Source organism: Lagenorhynchus albirostris, chromosome 1 (assembly GCF_949774975.1).
Source record: "Lagenorhynchus albirostris chromosome 1, mLagAlb1.1, whole genome shotgun sequence".
Taxonomy (NCBI): Eukaryota; Metazoa; Chordata; class Mammalia; order Artiodactyla; family Delphinidae; genus Lagenorhynchus; species Lagenorhynchus albirostris.
Genome location: NC_083095.1, coordinates 53,184,622 through 53,203,017, shown reverse-complemented (window position 1 = coordinate 53,203,017; position 18,396 = coordinate 53,184,622). Strand labels below are relative to the sequence as shown.

The window sequence follows — 18,396 nt, the reverse complement described above, 5'->3', positions numbered from 1 at the left end:
TACCCTCAAGATTCATGACAATAGATGTCATTTATGAACTCCTTTTCCTTGCTTCCCATTTGTTCCACAGTGAAATTAGCTTTCTAGAGGCACAACTGTATTTGAACCATTGTTATCAAGTTCAATGAATGTATTCATAAGTGTCTTTTGTATTTTTATATTTAATTTCCTGGTATGTTATGATGCTTATATTTCAAATTCTCATTTCTAGAAATAAATGAAGTACCTATTTTACTGATTTTTAATAAGCTCTTGTCATATCCAGTGACCTCATATGAGGTTCAATTTCTTTGTAAGAAAATTAGAAATTTAGCTGATTAATCAATCAAAATGCCTCCTAGTGGTCATAGGATTGCTGAAATAGTCTTATATTATTGTCAATAGCCAGATCATGTACATTGTATTATATCATGTACATATAAATCAACAGTTAAAGGGTGACACACTAGAGCTTTCATTTATTTTTTATTAAGTCAATTTTGATGGAAACTTAACAAGAAATTGTACCACTGTGGCAGATAACCTCTAAGATGCTACCCAATGATTTCAACCTCCTAGGATTAACACTCTTGTGTCATTTCCTCCCCCTGAATGTGAGTTGGAACGATCAATCAGTTATAATAAATAGAATAAGTTATGGGATATCACTCCAGTCATCAAGTTATTAAAAATTCTTGGGCATGTATTTGCTCTCTCTTCATAGATCGCTTGCTCCGGAGGAGGCCTGCTGCCATGAGACAGTCCTATAGAGACATCACATGGCAAAAAACTGAGAAAAGCCTCTGGCCAACAGCCAGCAAGAAATCAGTATCCTTAGTCCAACATCTGTGAGGGAGTGAGACCTGCCAAAAACCTAGTGAGTGGGCTTAGAAGGGTATTGTCCCCAAATGAGGTCTTCAAATTAGACAACAGTCCTACCTGATAGCTTTTCTGCAACCTCATGAGAGACCTAGAACTAGAGACACTCAGATAAGCCATACCCATACTCGTGACCCACAGAAAATATGAGATCATAAATGATTTAAAGTACAAAATGTTTTTAGTTTTAAAGTACAAAATGTGGGAGAAATTTATCATGCAGCAATAGATAAGTAATATAACATATCTGACTTTATTTCAAAGAGGAACCTCTTTTCTAAATAATGAATAACTGATCACCCTTTTTTGTATTATTAAAAAAATTGTGACTCTTCTCAGTGATATATTGTCCGTTAGTCTCAGTTAAAAGAGCAATGATTATTTATGGTTGACCAGGAAGTAATAACTGCAAGTAGGCTACTAGAAATCCAGGACAAATCATTTTTGAATCTGGATTTCCAAAAGAAGGAATAAAACTAGGACTGTAATTTGTAAAAACCAGTGACTATAAATGCACCCCAGTTTAACAGATGAATGAGTGTCTTAGAATAATATTTGCAAAGAGGAAGGGTTTTAGATACAGGCAGCAACTCTCTAATGAGGTAGTTCACCTAGCCATCACTAATTAGTCATGTCTGGAACAGATATTTTTGCCTAGATTTTAGTAAGCAGCATGATTGTGTCCTGCTGAGAGGGGACCCAAGTGACAGACCTAATACCTGCAACCTTCAACCATCTGAGGAAGCAGAGAAATGGCACAGGTATCAAAGTGGTAAATATTTGAGAACATGGAAGAAATGGAGAACTGCCTTCTCTTTGAAATAAGCAGAACAAAACTAGCAGAACAAGTAGGCATTCACTGACAATAAAGAGCATAAGAATAACAACTGTGAAGTTAAAAGTATATTGAAATTATCTTGGGATTCAGCATAAATATGCAGAAAGTTTGAGAGGGAGCTCTAAGGTAGCCAGCCTCAAAAATAAGGTAAATACATAGTTTACTCATTAAAGTAATTCAATATATTGATCCTGGAATTATTTATTTAAAAACCATTTTAAATATGCCTGTTCCAAGGTAAATCAGGAGAAAAAAAAGTCCATGAAATATATTCGAAATAGAGAGTAAGTAAAATCATACCTCATCAACTAAAGGGAAGAATTAGAGTTGAGCTAATTCTCTTTGTAATGAGAGTAATCTCATAATAAGTAAGATGGTTTGGCAATTGTGTGGAGATTTATTTCCTTCATAGTTTAGGCCGTAGTGAACCCATGACTATTCTCACAGCTTTCTAATTGCTTTTCCAGTCCATATTCTGTTTCTCAATAATTTTACCCACACTTATAAGATTTATTTTTCCAAATCATATATCGCACTATGCTTGTTGTCTGCACAAAATCCGTAATAATTCCGCCCTGACTACTAAATAGCTAAGCTTTCACAACATTGCAAAGGTCTCCCTGCAGAGTGGCGAAGCAGGCAAACTATGTGTCCAGCTTCCCAGGTTAGTATTTTGGCTTCACTACTTATCAGTTATGATATGATGGGCATGGTAATTAAGATTCTCTGTATTTTAGTTTCCTTATCTATAAAAAACAGGATAAGAATTTTAATGAGTGCAAATATTTATTGTGAACATTAAGAGAAATAATCCATCACGTGTTAGGAATCGTGGCCTGGTCCATTATGATTACTTCATAAATATTAGCTATTACCTTATTATTGATAATACTGCTGCTCTTTGAAATTCAAAGTAACCTAAGATTATGCGTGTCTACCATCTGATAGAAGACTTTATATATGTTATCTCATTTAACTTGAACTACATATTTCTGAATTAGGAATTATTATTCCTATTTTACAGATGAGGAGAGCAAGATCTAGACATTTTAAGTGACTTCTGTAAATGCTTACAGTGACTGACTGCTACAACCAAATTCCCACCCAGGTTTCCTAACTTCATGTTGAGGCCATTTTTTGCTGCATAAGAGTTTTCCTTTCTGGGCTTGTCACCTATTGCTCCACTGTGAAGAATATGGAGTAATAATGTTGGCTATGAATTTGAACACCAGCATAACCAGTTACTTGTAATTCATACAAACTCACTGAGGTTCAGTTTTCTCGACTGTGAAAGATGGATAATGATGCTCATTTTTATAAATTTATTAAAAGGATTACTTCACTTAAATAAGTATAGTAGCTGGTATATATCATGTGCACAATTTTGTTACTTTATATGAAAATATTTACACTTTTATTTTGTTAAATTTATCTTAAGACCATATTATCCTCATATCTTGCATTTTACTTCCTCATTACCAGTGCTTTAATCTTCCCTATGCTTATCTCTGTCTATTGAAAATGTACACTTCTTTCATAGAGAAACATTTCCCTTTGTCCCAAAGCATTGCCTTATCCTCCAAATAGACAGAGATCCACAATCCCTTGCCAATCTCTGTGGAGCTAGATATGCTTCACCATTCAGAATTTTGTTTTACTTTAGAAAGTTAAAAGAGGGTATGTCTTGTATATTATGTAACATCCCCAGGAAAGAACTGAAACAGAATCCCATAATTAAACATAGTAATATTTTTGCTGTAAATAGTACATATGTTCACACTCATTTGGATAAATAAAGACTATACATATGTTCATATTAGTTCAGGCCAGATATTCTAACACATGTAGATCAGGTTAGCATGTGTTGGCAGATAATCACGTTTAAAACAATTTTGTGTTCAGTTGTTTTGATTTTAGAATTGCACATAAAGAATTGTAGATCTGCGTGAATTCCTTCCACCCACCGCCCTTACCAGGTTTGTTAGGTTCCTTCTCGAGGTTATGTGGTATTCTGTCTAGTATGATTGCGTATTTACTCATCTTAGCCTTTGTTATTCTTAAGGTCTCTAAGGGCAGGAAGTGTGTCTTCATATTTGTATGTTTTTCAGGATCAAGGATGTTCTTAAATCCTACTAGGTGTGTTAGGCATACTTTATAAACAAGAAACTATCACCAATATTCCAAATGTGTAGATAGTGCTAAAAGCACTTGTCTTCCGAGTATGGCAATGCTTCTTTTCACTGTCATTAATATACACTGAGGCATTATTCAAGCAAATTTCTTTGGAAAGAAGCAGAGTAAATTATACTGGTATTAATTTCCAAGAAGATCTCATAAAGAACTTAACCTATTGATGGTCTGCCTGAATTAAGATTCTAGAGGAGGTAGGTAATGCACCCAAATTTCAAATTTTAATATAAATTTGGGAAATTAGGACATGATGGGGGAACATTCTTAGCATCTTATTTTGCAATTTGCTGGTAAGCCGTTTAAAAGTCAATGATGATACTCTTTGACTAAAATTGATTTCATGCTAGGTGTTTGTGAACCTTTTTCTTCTGAGTTATGAGTTACTTTTGAATAAACATAGTAATTCTTTCCATCTCACCTATATGTTGTCCATACATGTGATAAAAGAAGCTGAGACAATATGCAGTGTTCGTGGGTCCATAAGGGTTTTTGGGAGCTATGCTGAAAACAGGGCTGAGAAGTCGAGCCTTTTCTCCTTCCAATCTGGGTCTAGATGTCTCAATGTACATATAAAAACCTTAAAAAAGACAAAATAAAATGTTTAAGCAAATTATTATTAGGCAACATGAAATTTAAAATCACTGAGAAGTTTTAGAGTTTTCATACAAAGTAAAGATTGATAGGAGAGTCTGCATCTCATTTATAAAATGTATATATACAAACATAATATAAAGAATAAATAATCTATATAAAGATAAAATTGTTTAAAATGTATAAAAACTTGAGACAAAATTGGAATTTTAGACTTGAATTATCAAAAAAAAATTCCTAAACTCTATATATGTCAGTGAGTTCTGAGTGAAAATTAATGATTACAGACTTTGGAAATATCTGAATTATTTGTATGGTACATAAAAATTTCATGTTTTATTCCAAAATCTTCAAATCTATTGCTAAACATTATCTTGCATTTCATATTAACAGCATTTCTAAAAAGTCCAAGGCTGGAGTATGATTGTTATGAACACAACATTTCATACCCTCATACCTTCTTTGGAGCCACTACGATCAGCGTTAGGTCCAGTGTTTGGAGTATATTTTGTATTTCTTGTTGCAGTACTTTGCTTTGTCCAGTCAAAATTGTCTGTATCATCTTGGGTAAACAAACAAATGTTACCATCTTCAAATCCACAGTGAAATTCTCCTGTTGACAAATTTTAATTAAAATAATTAAGATAAATTAAATGAATACAAATATTGCAATATTCTTATAGGAAAAAATTAAAACATTATACAGCAATAATAATGCAAGATTGCAATAATGGCACCATAGCCAAAATAATGCACGAGATGATGACTAAACTTAAAACTATTTCAATTTTAATGAAAATGAAAAATAATCTTGATATGTAAAGCAGTCTCTTATTTAATAATTTAAACCCAAACCATTTTCCTCTGAAATATCCAGATAATTGAAATTAAAGAATACAATGCATGCTTGTATTACGGCTGAAGAATTTCCCCAACTTTCATTGTTCAAGTATAGGTACAATCCAAACAAAACTGTCAATTAGAAAAAGATCTTTATTAATTTACCCAACAGCACTTTAAAGCTGTATACCTTGAGGTTACAATTTTTCACTCCATGTCTCGAGATGCTTTCACGTATACCCATTTGCACAAATGGAAGTTTACTTAGGGGAAGATAATGGCAAATTATTTTTAAAAGTAGTTATCTTTCATGCTTTATTTGAATGTAGATTTGCCAGGTGCTTGAAATTCACTAGAAATAAAGTAATGAAGAGAACTTTATGAAGACCCTGTGGAAAGACTGGGATTTCTTGGATGCCAGCCACATGCTGAGTTAAGGCCCAACAAGTTCACTGAGAGCTTTCCTTAAGTGTCCCTGAAATGAGGGTGGTAGTAATATTTCTAGGTATCAAAAGGTTTTCTTACTGGGATGGACCCTGCTTGAAACAGGGGGGGTAAATAATGGAGTTTATAATCTCCACCAGATACAAAATTAAAATTATCCTTAACTGAAAAAAAAAACCCACGTAGTTTATATTATTTCATTCAAACTTATAAGAACTCTATGAAAATACAGAAATGCTAACTCATGAGGTTCATGTAGGAGAAAGCTTTGGCTAATTCCAGCTAGTAAATAATGAAGTCAAAACTGAGTACAGATTCCCTGCAATTCATAAAGATATAAACATCTAAATAACAAAAACTCCCATTTTTTTCCCCCTGCAATGGGTTACATTTATCAGATATTCCTGGGAGTGGAGCCCTTGAAGTTGGGATCATGCCTTTGAATTAATCTGTGTGTTTCTACACACTAACAATGAACTATCAGAAAGGGGAATTAAGAAAACGATCTCATTTTCAGTAGCATCAAAAAGAATGAAATACTTAGGAATAAACTTAGCTAAAGAGATGAGAGACTTGTACATTGAAAACTATGAAACATTGATGAAAGAAATTAAAGAAGACAAAAATAAATGGAAAGATGTCTCGTGTTCTTGGATTGGAAGAATTAATATTGTTAAAATTTCTATACTACCCAAAGTGATCTATATATTCAATGCAATCCCTATGACAATGCCAGTGGCATGTTTTCTTTTTTAATAGAAATAAAAAATATTCCTAAAATTCTTATTGAACCACAAAAGACCCCAAATTGCCAACACAATTAGGAGGAGAAGAACAATGCTGGAAACATCACACTTACTGATTTAAAAATATATTGTAAAGCTACAGTAATCAAAAGAGTATAGTAGTTTTATACTATTGGTGGCAATGTAAATTGGTACAGCTATTATGGAAAACAGTATGAAGGTTCCTAAAAAAACCTAAATACAGAACTACCATATTATCCAGCAATACCTCTTAAGAATATATAACCAAAGGAAATGAAATGAGTACCTCAAAGAGATATGTACATTTACATGTTCACTGCAGTATTATTTGCAATATATGAGAAATAGAAACAACCTAAGTGTCCATTAATGGACTGTATTTACTTTTAATCTTCTCATGACAACTGTTTTTAAACATTTCTACTGGAAGTGCGGTCAGAGTACTTACCTTCAAAAGAATTATAATCAATATAGTAACTAATTAGCAATAGTACCCTGGGTAGAAGCCAGGGAGAACCTCATTTATGCCATTAATTCATCTTGAAACTGTCATGTATTTGTTCTTTTAGCAAATGATCATTGAACACCTGCTAAATATGAGATGCTGTGATAGACACAAAGATAGTGAGATGTAGAGAGAAATTAGAAACAGATTTAGTTCTTAAGTATCTTACAGTCTACTGGAGGATATGAGAAAATCAAAAATAGCTTCCACATAGATGAAGATAAATTGTTATGGAAAATCAAAACGAGGGAATAATTAATGGAGGAAGAAGTATTTGTGCTAAACATTATAAGAAAAATGAACCTCAAAGAGTTGGTAATAATATCCACATTAAAGGGTCATTGTGATGACTAAATGAACTTTTATGCACTGAAACAAGATGTGAACAATAAAGATCTATAAAAATATTCAGTATTAGTATTTTGATATGCAAAAGTGGAGTAAAAGAGGATCTTTGGTAAGAAATACAGCAAGAACAGGGGTTACAGAATTTGGTCTTTGTTATATAATCAGTTAAAGGCCATTGCAGAAAAGAGAATACAGTAAAATGAGAAAAAAGATTTGGACATTTTCTTCACTAAGTATAGGAAATTGAGAATGTTGAATGCATATGTGTAAGAGTATAAAGGTGACTATTCTCTTTTGTTAGACAAGAACAATATATTGCTAGACACAAAATAGAAGACAAAAAATCAATTCTTAATTTTAAAATGAAATATTATCAAGAGGATGGTGCTCAGATTATCTTCTTCTTCATAGAAGATTGGGATATACAATAATGATCCATGAAAATTCTTGCTTAAACCATTCAAATACTAACTTTCTAAGTAAATATAATATTTCATGAGTGGAATGTAGAAATCAAAGAATGAAAATTAAAGAAACAAATAATAGCAATACAAATAATATGCAATGCCACAAAAGAAACAACAGTTTATTATTTGTAGTTTACACAAATAACATTTGTTAACTGTGTAAACTACAGTTACACAAATAACAAATGTTAAGCATGTTGGGGAAATGGCTCCATATTTAGGAAAAGTCAATTATCAACATTAAATTATTTGTCTTTACACCCATATCTTTTGAAATTTAAAATTTACAATTATGTCAGTTTTACTGTTTCCAAGCCATTCTATTTTAAACCAAATATGAACAGTTGCTAAATAAACTTTGTATGTTTATGCATTTTCTATTTTTCTTAATTGTCAAATACAGTGCCATTTTTAAAGTGAAAATATACTTACTCAAATGAGGATTAACAGGAGCTACAAGAAAAGCAAAAAATAATGTTAGCATGGCTTGAATGTCTTTTATAAATCAAAGTCTAATCAGTGTCTCATAGTGCCTAACCAAAACTTAATGATCTTGCCCACTGTGGCCATGGAGAATTATATCTGCAATCCATTTTGTTCTAGAGGATTGAATAGAATCTACTTTGTAGCTCAGCAGTAACAGCCTCAAAGTACCTAAAAGATCAATGCTAAATAGCTATGGGATTTGTTCATTTTCCAAGGAATGGAGTTGCTGATCTTTTATATCTTAACCAGTGCTAAACAAAACCGAGAAATCAAAACTAAGGCTGACAACCTATAATCTAGATGTTTAACAATGAATGCAATTATCCAACAGAGATTACACTTTAGTTTTTTCTTGCTGTTATCTACTTCTGGTGAAACTAAAGCAATCCTCATATCATGTCATTATGTGTGTCCCAAAACAAATAGCTACTATGATGCTGCTTTAATTACATTTACACACACACACACACACACACATGCACACAACACACACAGTCTTCAAATGCTAAGCAATGCATTTGTATTTTTGTGTACCAGAATAAATACTTATCTCAAAAAACTAATTGTGTTTGCAATATAAGTGCCAATTGACTTCTACCTGAAGAGGAATGAATACTTTAAATATTACGGAAACAGCAACAAAAATATGTCTAACCTAAGAGACAAAATGGTAGCTGTATATATCGATTAGGCATTTAACACTCTGAGAGAAAATTCCATTCTGGATAAAAGAGAGCATTATTGCAGTCTCCCAAGATTACAATAGACAGTTAATCTAACCTCCAGAAGGTTGTCTACTTTGTTGTTAATTCCTAGTATTTGCCATTAACCACTTTTGTTAAACTTGGACATACTAGTAAAGTATGATAGTCAAAAATACACACACATGCATGAAATAAGTTCATATATAATTGTTAAATTTAGTACACTGAGATCAATTTTAACAAAGTGATTAGTTTCTCAATAAATTACTTTTTACTATTTCTACATTGAGAAGACAGACTATTCCCATTATTTTAGTTGTTCTAATTGTTCATTCCCCATTGTAAATTATGAAATGAATAACACAGAGAAGGGACTATACATTTATTAGTTCCAAGGGGAGAAAAAATTCCCTTTCTTGCAAAGTATCGGTATATTTTAATTTGAAAATTAATTGTTAAAAATTAAAATTATTTCATAATTAGAATAATATGAAGTTACAATTTTTATATATTGTCTTTGAAAGAAGTAAGCATCTTTAAATTATAATTTAGTTCTAAGAAATGTCACAGCTACATGTAACCTGTGACCAGACTGAATTTTGAGACTTCTCCTACAATATTATAGTCACCAAATTCACTATAAATATCGCAATTAACCTTGTGAAAATTTGCCATTCTAAATTTGAAATATTGCAGTGAGTCTATTTTTCTTTTTTCAAACTAGCATGTCAAATTTCTTATAGACGCCTATATACATTATATGCTTATATACACTAAAGTATACTTTACCCAAGTCCATAGTATATAGAAGTTATTTTTAATTAAAATGTTTAAGATTTTAATAAGCATGCCTAATATATAAAGATAATTAAAGAAAGTTGGAACTAAACATAATATCTATTTTCCAGATTTATTTTTCATTTCATTTGTTACCTCAGAGTTTTCAATAAGAACTACTGAGTTTATGAAGATTTTTTTCTATATCTCTGTAAGACAAGTTCTAATAATTTCTAAACTTAGCAAATAAGTAAAGATTTCTGTCATGGAGGAGTGAGCCCCAGTTTTAGTCAGAGTTAGTCATTTCATAGTTATTTAACTCTACAGGACGAACTTTCTGGGTCTTAATATCTTCATCTTTTAAAGGAATGGATAGTAATGCATGGTTTCCAATGCCCCTCCATATTACATAGTTTACAGTTTTACAACTTAGGGGCAGGGAGCATAAATACTAGTTAGGAGGAGATAATTCATATTTTATAAAAACGTATGACACTAAAAATTTAGAAAAATATACTGGGATGTTATCTAGTTGTCTGCTCGATGGAGTCATGAAGGTGATTACAGAATAACAATTGCTCTTCTGCAATAATAGTTATATCACTAACAAGAAAATACATTTTTAAAAGAATCATATTCAAGAAAATACACACAGTGATTCTAATGCTTTTACATTCCTTGATCTTGTATGAATATTCCACTATACATTATATATTTCAACTTTTTAATGAAAATTGAATATATAATGCCCAATGTGTACTCTGACTGATGAGAGTGAAGAAAAGTGACTTCACAACTCTAATGAGTTTTTAGTAATTTCACTTTATTTTTTTACTTCTGACAGTATTCACTGTTACCCTCTTAAGTAGGAAAAAATACTTAATGCTAAACAGAATGGAGAACCTCAGCTGCAAAAAACCTTAACAATCAATAATAAAAAGAATAATATTCCACTGAAGTAATGAAACACATATGAAATATTTTGCCAGTGACTTATTCAACCTTGAGAAATACATTGATGATTTTAGAGCTAGGCTTTGAATATTATAAATTTCAACCGAAAAGATGTACATAAATTTCAACTGATAAAATATTAATCTGTCAGGTATATGTTAAAAATAATATATCTAATCACCATGATTTCTATTTGAACTATTAGAAAGTTTTGACCAACTTTGTTTCACAGGTTTATACTATTTTCTACTTTTAAGTAGGACATTTAAATAGTAAAGAAATATTAAATGCATATTGTTTATAAATGCAAACTATCACTAACATATACACATTAACATTAGTGATCTAAAAGAAAAAAATGACCAAAAAAAAATCAACTAAGATGTCATTCAATAGGTGAATGGATAAACGAACTGTGGTACATCTACACAATGGGATATTATTCAACAATAGAAAGAAATGAGCTACCTAGCCACAAAAAGATATGGAAAAACTTTAAATGTGTATTGCTAAGTACAATAAACCAGTTTCTAAAGGTTATATGTTGTATGATTCCAAATACCCAGCGTTCTGGAAAAGGCAAAACTATAGATATAATAAGATCTGTGGTTGTCAGGGTTGGAGGAGGGATGGAAGGATAAATAGGTGGAGCACAGAGGAATTTTAGAGCAGTGAAAATATTCTGGATGATACTGTAACGGTGGATAAATAACATTACACAGTTGTTAAAATTCATATAAATGTACAACACAAATAATGACCCCCCAATGTAAACTACTGACTTTAATAATGTATCAATATTTGTTAATCAGTTGTAAGAAATGTGCCACATTAATGTAGGATGTTATACGGGAAACTGTGACGGGGGAGAAGGCATATATGGGAACACCCTGCACTTCCTACTCAATTTTCTGTAAACTTAAAACTGCTCTAAAAAATGAAAAAAACTTAAAATTCAATCACATTTCCTAATTTCTTAATGATATTAATTTTAAAATCATCAAGAATTTGAAAAAAAATGTATACATACTGCTTCACAACTATGCGATAGAAAATAAAAAGACATTGTGACATTATCAGCTAGGTTCAATGTTAATTAAACATTTTTCTATATCTCTATTTATAACCAAATATTACAATTTATTATGATTAAGTATTGTGGGATTTTTTTTTTACTTGGCTAATGACCCAGAAAGTCAATATGTTAAGTTTTATTTTGTGGCTAAATTTGGTAGATAGTTACAACCTTCTAGAGAGTTTAGTATGCAAATAAATACTTTTAAATGAAAAGCTACTTACCACTATATTTGATGACACGAATTGTTGAATCTCCTTCTCCAAATTTGGTGAGAGGAGTCAGTCGGACTTCATAAGCCTCTGGTTTAATTAGCTCAGTCAAGTTATATGTAATTAATTCTCCCTTTTGAATATTTCCATTTATTTTAATCTCCTGTTCCCACCATCGCTGCTGTCCAGCCTGAAATTAAAAGAATTATATAATAATGTTCCTGGTATTTTTAACTGTGTGCTGGTCATGTGGCTAAAAATACTACTGCTGGGGATTCTTTGGGGCCTAGAACAAAGTTATATTCCGTTAGAGATGTACCTTTGTTTCTGATATGCTCCTAGGGGCATCAATAGTATGGTTCACTTTTACTTTGAATATGAAGCCCTTTGGTGTCACAGACTAAAGTGGAGATGATCCCTTGCTTTGGGCAGGCCTTGGGTTTTCAATCCTGTCTGCCTCACCACTGCCAAACTATAAGAAAGTTCAAGTTTGTCTGGGTTGGTTAATAGCTGAGGACAAAAGCAATTTGGGTGGGAAATCTCATTTATTACTTTGATTTTCCATTGTCCCTTAGATTTTTACCTAAGGGATGTGTGTGTGTGTGTGTGTGTGTGTGTGTGTGTGCACGCCTGCACTATATATATATATATATATATATATATATATACATACATACATACACTATATATGTTAATGTGTATATATATATATATACATAGTCATATATTTATATATTTGCTTGTTTTCTGAGGGTGGGTTAATCCTAATTATATAGCTTAGCCTGCTATATTTCTGGAAATGAAAATCTCAAGTATGTGCTATTAGCACAGCATTAGACAAATGACAAATAAAATAATGAAATGGAACAGAAAGCCCATATATAGATTTGTGGGGTTGTTCACATAGAAGACATGAAAATATAAACCACTCAATTGGTTATGTATATTAAAAAAAACATAAATGTAATCCCTATCACATATCTTATAACGAAAAGAAAAAAAAAGAAAAGGCAGCCTCAGGAGGATCAAATACTTAAATTTAAAAGGCAAAAGTTAAATCATTTAGAAAAAACACAGAAGAATGTCGTTATGACCTCAGGTAAGGTGTTACTTTCTTAGGATAGAAAAGCACAATTAGTAAAGGAAAAGATTGATAAATTAGCCAATCTTAAATTTGAAATTAATATTAAATTTAAAATTTTAGCATAAAAATTTCTTCTCATCAGTGCTCCTCATTAAACAGGTAAAATAAAGGCAGAGGCTTGAAAAAAAGATATTTAGAACAAATACAGTTAATCAGAATATATTAAAAACTCCTATAACTAAATAAGAAAAAGAATTCAATAGCAAAATGAGCCTAATAGGAACAGGTATTTTGTAAATGAGCAAGCCCAAAAAAGTAATTAGAGAAAAGTCTCAGCCTCACGGTGAATCAAGGAAGTGAAAATTAAAGCCACAATATTATTTCCCAGATAAAAGCTTATAAAGATAACAACATTAAGGTTTGTTGCAAATATAAAACAATGAGAATCTTTATACCTGTCAAGAACCTGGAGCAGCAGAGGGTGGATGGGTAAGATTTTAGTCTACTTACAAGCTAACAAGTTAGCCTGCAACAGTATCATGGGCACAAGCAGAACAACCCAGACTACTGAGTCAGAGAAAAGGATTCATGACACAGCAGACAGTACAAGCTTTACTTTCAAACTGGTTCCCTTTGCCTCCCAATTCCCACAGGGTGACGCAGAAGTGTCCAATTGGATTTTGCACATGCCTTCTGTTTGTATCACATCTGTAGGACCCTGAGCTTAAGAGACCTTAGTGTTTTATAACTGACAGTACCCAAGCCTGTCTAACCATTGCCCAAGAGGGAGACATTATATTTATTATACTAGATATTAAATGGGCTTTACCTCTGTTCCAGGGGGAGGTCTCTATATTCTAAGGATGTTTGCTATGCAAATAACCTTGAAAAGATAGGCTGGAGTAAAAAAGACAGTGCCTCTGCACATATGTTATGCAAAAAAGCAAGAGACCTACAGAAAACTGTCTTCTAAAAATATAGTCTTTATGAGTATGTAAATTGGTGTAAGTATAGAGAGCATTTGGCAATAAAAACAATATTACGATGAGAACAGATAAACTCGTGTACACAGGAAACAGGAATATTCATGGCATAGAAAACACAGAAAATGATCTAAACATGAGTAAGAGATAGAATTATCAAATTGTATACTCTTCATAAAATATAATTTAAAATATAGCATAAAAAATGAACCTAAGCCAAAATACATCACCATGGATGGAGTTCACAAAATATTGAGCGAAAATTAATCTTAAATCAGACATGTTATAAAATTTAAGTTCAAAATATGTATTTTGATAAGGGATGCATAGATATGTATTAAAATATAAAGAAATGCAGAAAATAGTAAATGCTATGTTTAACATACTGGTCACACGGATTAGAAGAGCGTCAAGAGGAGAAGATGCAATTGTGAGGAGATAACAAAGGACTTAACTCTGGTGATTTTTAGTTTTTAGATTGGTAGTAGGTATACAAAAATACTTATATTATTTTTGGCTATGCCTAAAATATTTCTCTTTGTTTTTCAAAGAGAGAATTGAAGAATAAGAGACAGGCAACCGTGAGCTTTCTTAAAACTCTTTCTCCCTTGAATGTTAAGATTGCACTCTTGTATTGATTTCTTCCTCCATCTACATCTGTGGCAACTCATCTGCTTGCTGGGCTGCTTTTCCTTTTCCTGAGTTCTAAGTGTTGATAGTCTCTGGAGTTTTATATTTGGTGTTTTTAATACACTGTGTTAGTGGTTCTCACTTTTAGGCAAGAATGAAAGTCACAGGACAATCTTGTTAAAACCCAAAACTCCAAGTCTTAACCACCAGTATTTCTTCTTCAATGAAGTCTACAGATATAATTTTTCAGTGAGCTTAGAAATACATTTTTTTTTAAAAAAAGCACCTCCTCCTTTACAGGGTAATTTGGAAGCAGGTGACCCAGGGTCCGTATTTGTTGAGGCACAGCTCAGCCTTGCTAGTTCCACAGCATTAATACTAGTGGTTTCTTCTATACCTCTACACTGATTACTCCTGCTACATCTATTAGTCCTTACTATGTGCCAGTCAGGCACCATGTTAACTGTATTATATCTACTATATTTAATCTACCACAACCCTTAGTAGGTAGGAACTAATAGTAGCCCTATTATACAAACTGAGGAAACTGAGGAAGAAGCAAGTTACTGTATCTCTCCTAAGGTTGTCTAGAGAGTAGCAGCTGCAAAATTTGGTTACACCCAAAATGACTCTATCTGGCATCATTTCCTCCTTTGCTTCCCCAGAATTAATTGCTCCCTTGTTTTAACCAGTGTCTTTATATATTTAGTTATAATACACTTAAAAGTACTTTTTTGGCACATAGATTATAAATCAGGAACAATTTCTTATTAATTTTTTTACCTATAGTGTCTGATCATTAACTAGGTAAAGATGTGACAAGATTAAATTCCAGCACACAGTGTATATTTAACTGACCCAATGAGTGCAGCAGAAAATCTAACTTAGTGATAACTGCATACAGTCACTGAATTTACAAACACTAGTGAAAATGGACCTAAAACCTAAACTGACAGAAAGTACTTTACTCATGCATAGCTGATACCAGACACTACAAAGTTTCTATCCGTTTTGGAGACTAAAAATTCTATAAAATAATATAATACAAATGTCAACTCTTTCAATGTCTTTAGATTTTTAAATTATTATATATGAACTAAAGGCTACTGTTATTTCAGAAGACAAAAGTAGTTTAAACCCACAGGAATATATACATAATAATTTGACATTATACTATTATCTAAAGACATACAAGTTTAATCAAGGTATACTTTTCTGGATGTTAAATATAAGTTTAATACCACTCAATATTTATAGTACATCCCAAGGAGAGACTGGTATTCTGTTGTTATAATGAGATGCTTTACTCAAGTAATTTTAGTTGGCATGTACATTGATGTTGTTACTTATTACAAACTCTGGAGTAGATAACTTCATATGTGCATTAAAAAAGCAATAACTTTGATTCTAAATATTTAATTTAAAGCTATAATGAAAGTATATACTTCAGTAGTTGAGGAATAAGCAATTAAACACTTCATATTGTATCTCAGTGAGCTGTGCAAATGTAAAAATGGAAAACTAAATGCAATGTTTGCAAATACACAAAAGAAAATACAATATTAGTCCACTGTTTGGAGGTAATACCACAAAACCCTCAGAGAAAGTGGACCTAAAACATAACTACAGATGATAGTTCCAGAACATACCTGGTAAGCATGGTGATATGAAAACAATGTGTAAAGTATTACTTATCATCTCTATTTGTAAAAAATTTCCATGTAACTTTTTCTGTTCCTAGGAGATATGTTCCTTTCATATAATTTAGAAGACTATTTTCACTATTTGAAGAAGAAATGAGCCATAATTTTTCTGAATGCTAAGATCTGTAATTTGAAACACAGTATCTGGAAATCCTGACTTCTAGAAAGTGAGGCTCAGAACAGTTTTACAGCATGACATGGAGGAGTATTAGAAAGCTATATTCAATAGCAATTGGAGAAAGTATGGATTTTATAAGCACCAATGTGCTTCTCTTAAAAATCGGATATTCTTCATTCTTCTAAAACTGAATTCTACTTACCCCATTTCTGCTGATGAAATACTAATTCTTGCCAATCTAGGTTAAACTTAATACATTTAAGATTTGAACTTGATAAAGTTAACCCAATCACTTTGTGTGCTGGGTACCACCTAGGGAAGTACTTAGGTGGGGCAGGGGCAGAGGAAGCCCATTCCCCAGCCTAAGTGCTCCTGGGGATAACTGTTGCTTGGTTTATCCTGTTTCCTACTGATATTCTCTTGGATTTAGTCAACTTCATCGGGTCTTTCTTGTCCTGTACTAGCATCTTTTGCATTGTTTTTGGAACTGCCTTGGCCAATGGTCAATATTTCTATTCAATCTGCGTCTTTCTCAGGCAAATCACAGGTTCTTTTGGTCTAAAAGCTCCATCTCTGCCCTTTTTTTAGAGGTTTGAAGAATCCTGTTTCTCCTGTAACACAGTGAAGCAAGACTTGCCAGGCCCCAGTCCCTGAAAATCAGACTCAATCTATGATATTGTGATACTCAAGGGCCCCCTCAGGCAGGACCCAGAGCTTCAAGGTAAGTTCTGTAGTCTTTCTGATCTACCGGTGGGGAAGTGGGCCATTTCTTTCCTACTCAAGTGGATGGTAGGTACTTTTCTCAAGGAATTTCTAGGACTTAGTCTACTGTTCTTCTTTCACTTTTACTAAAATATCCCCTGATACCTGGGGACTCTGTGTATTTGCATTGGAATATCTTTCTATATTTTTATTCTGAAACTCAAAACCTTTTCTCCCTTAACGACCTCCTGCCCACTTCTATGAACACTTGTTTGATTTAAAGTCTAGGCTTTCAAGGCTATCGTTTGTCCTTAGGTTTTATAAAGTCTATTCAAAGCTCATTTGTTATCTTTTTAATTCTGTACCAGTGTGTGTGGGTTTGTATTCATATTCTTGGACCATAAACCTCAGCTTCCTGTGTTGTGATTTTAAATAATGAGAAAGTAGCTGATAAAAGAGAATTACAAGGATAAAAATATGCATTTGTTAATATTTCAAATTCCCAACTGTCCTTTGTAATCAACATTTTAACTTACATAGTATATGAATGTCAATCTGCATTTAGCTTTGAATGTCTTGATTGTCATTCCCTATAGTTTTTCTAATTTATGTTCCTTATCATAATAGTTACCTGATTAAAAAACAAAACAAAAGAATACAACAACCCTCAGGTAAAGACAGCATCGAGTGGGTCCACAGATTCAGTGAATCTCTCAGTCTTTCATGCAGTTTTGATGTTTTCCATCCTTGCCTACCTTGGTGGGCCACTGCTGTCTGGAGGGATGAAAAGTGGATATGCAGGCAGAGTCTCTGGTAAACATCACTGGTATATAAATGAAAGACCTTGCAAATACATTTCAAGGATTTAAAAAGTGAGAACTAAACATTAGGCACATAGAACAGTCTTCAGTGACAACCAAATGAAATATGCTTGCTCAGTGATCACAGAAATGGAAGAAATACAAGAAGTAGAAGAAAATTAAGAGCATAAAAGTTCCTAAATATATTGTGTGCCGTGGCTTAAAGTTAAAAATGCAGTTCCAGAAAAACGAAGACAAATATTAGAACAGAAATTTGGATGAAACGAGGTCCTTTAGTACCCTAAAAAAATTAATGTTTC

General features: G+C 32.4%; 1 protein-coding gene across 1 annotated transcript in view; it reads right to left on the bottom strand.

Moving 5' to 3' along the window:
- The window catches only part of MDGA2 (MAM domain containing glycosylphosphatidylinositol anchor 2), an 825,804-nt gene that overhangs the window by 35,916 nt on the left and 771,492 nt on the right, over nt 1-18,396 (bottom strand). The window contains exons 11-14 of the mRNA XM_060167534.1: nt 12,069-12,246; nt 8,281-8,301; nt 4,935-5,090; nt 4,305-4,463 (exon numbers count right to left, since the gene is read on the bottom strand). Of these exons, the coding sequence (XP_060023517.1) occupies nt 4,305-4,463; nt 4,935-5,090; nt 8,281-8,301; nt 12,069-12,246 (514 nt within the window). The remainder of the gene's footprint in view (nt 1-4,304; nt 4,464-4,934; nt 5,091-8,280; nt 8,302-12,068; nt 12,247-18,396) is intronic.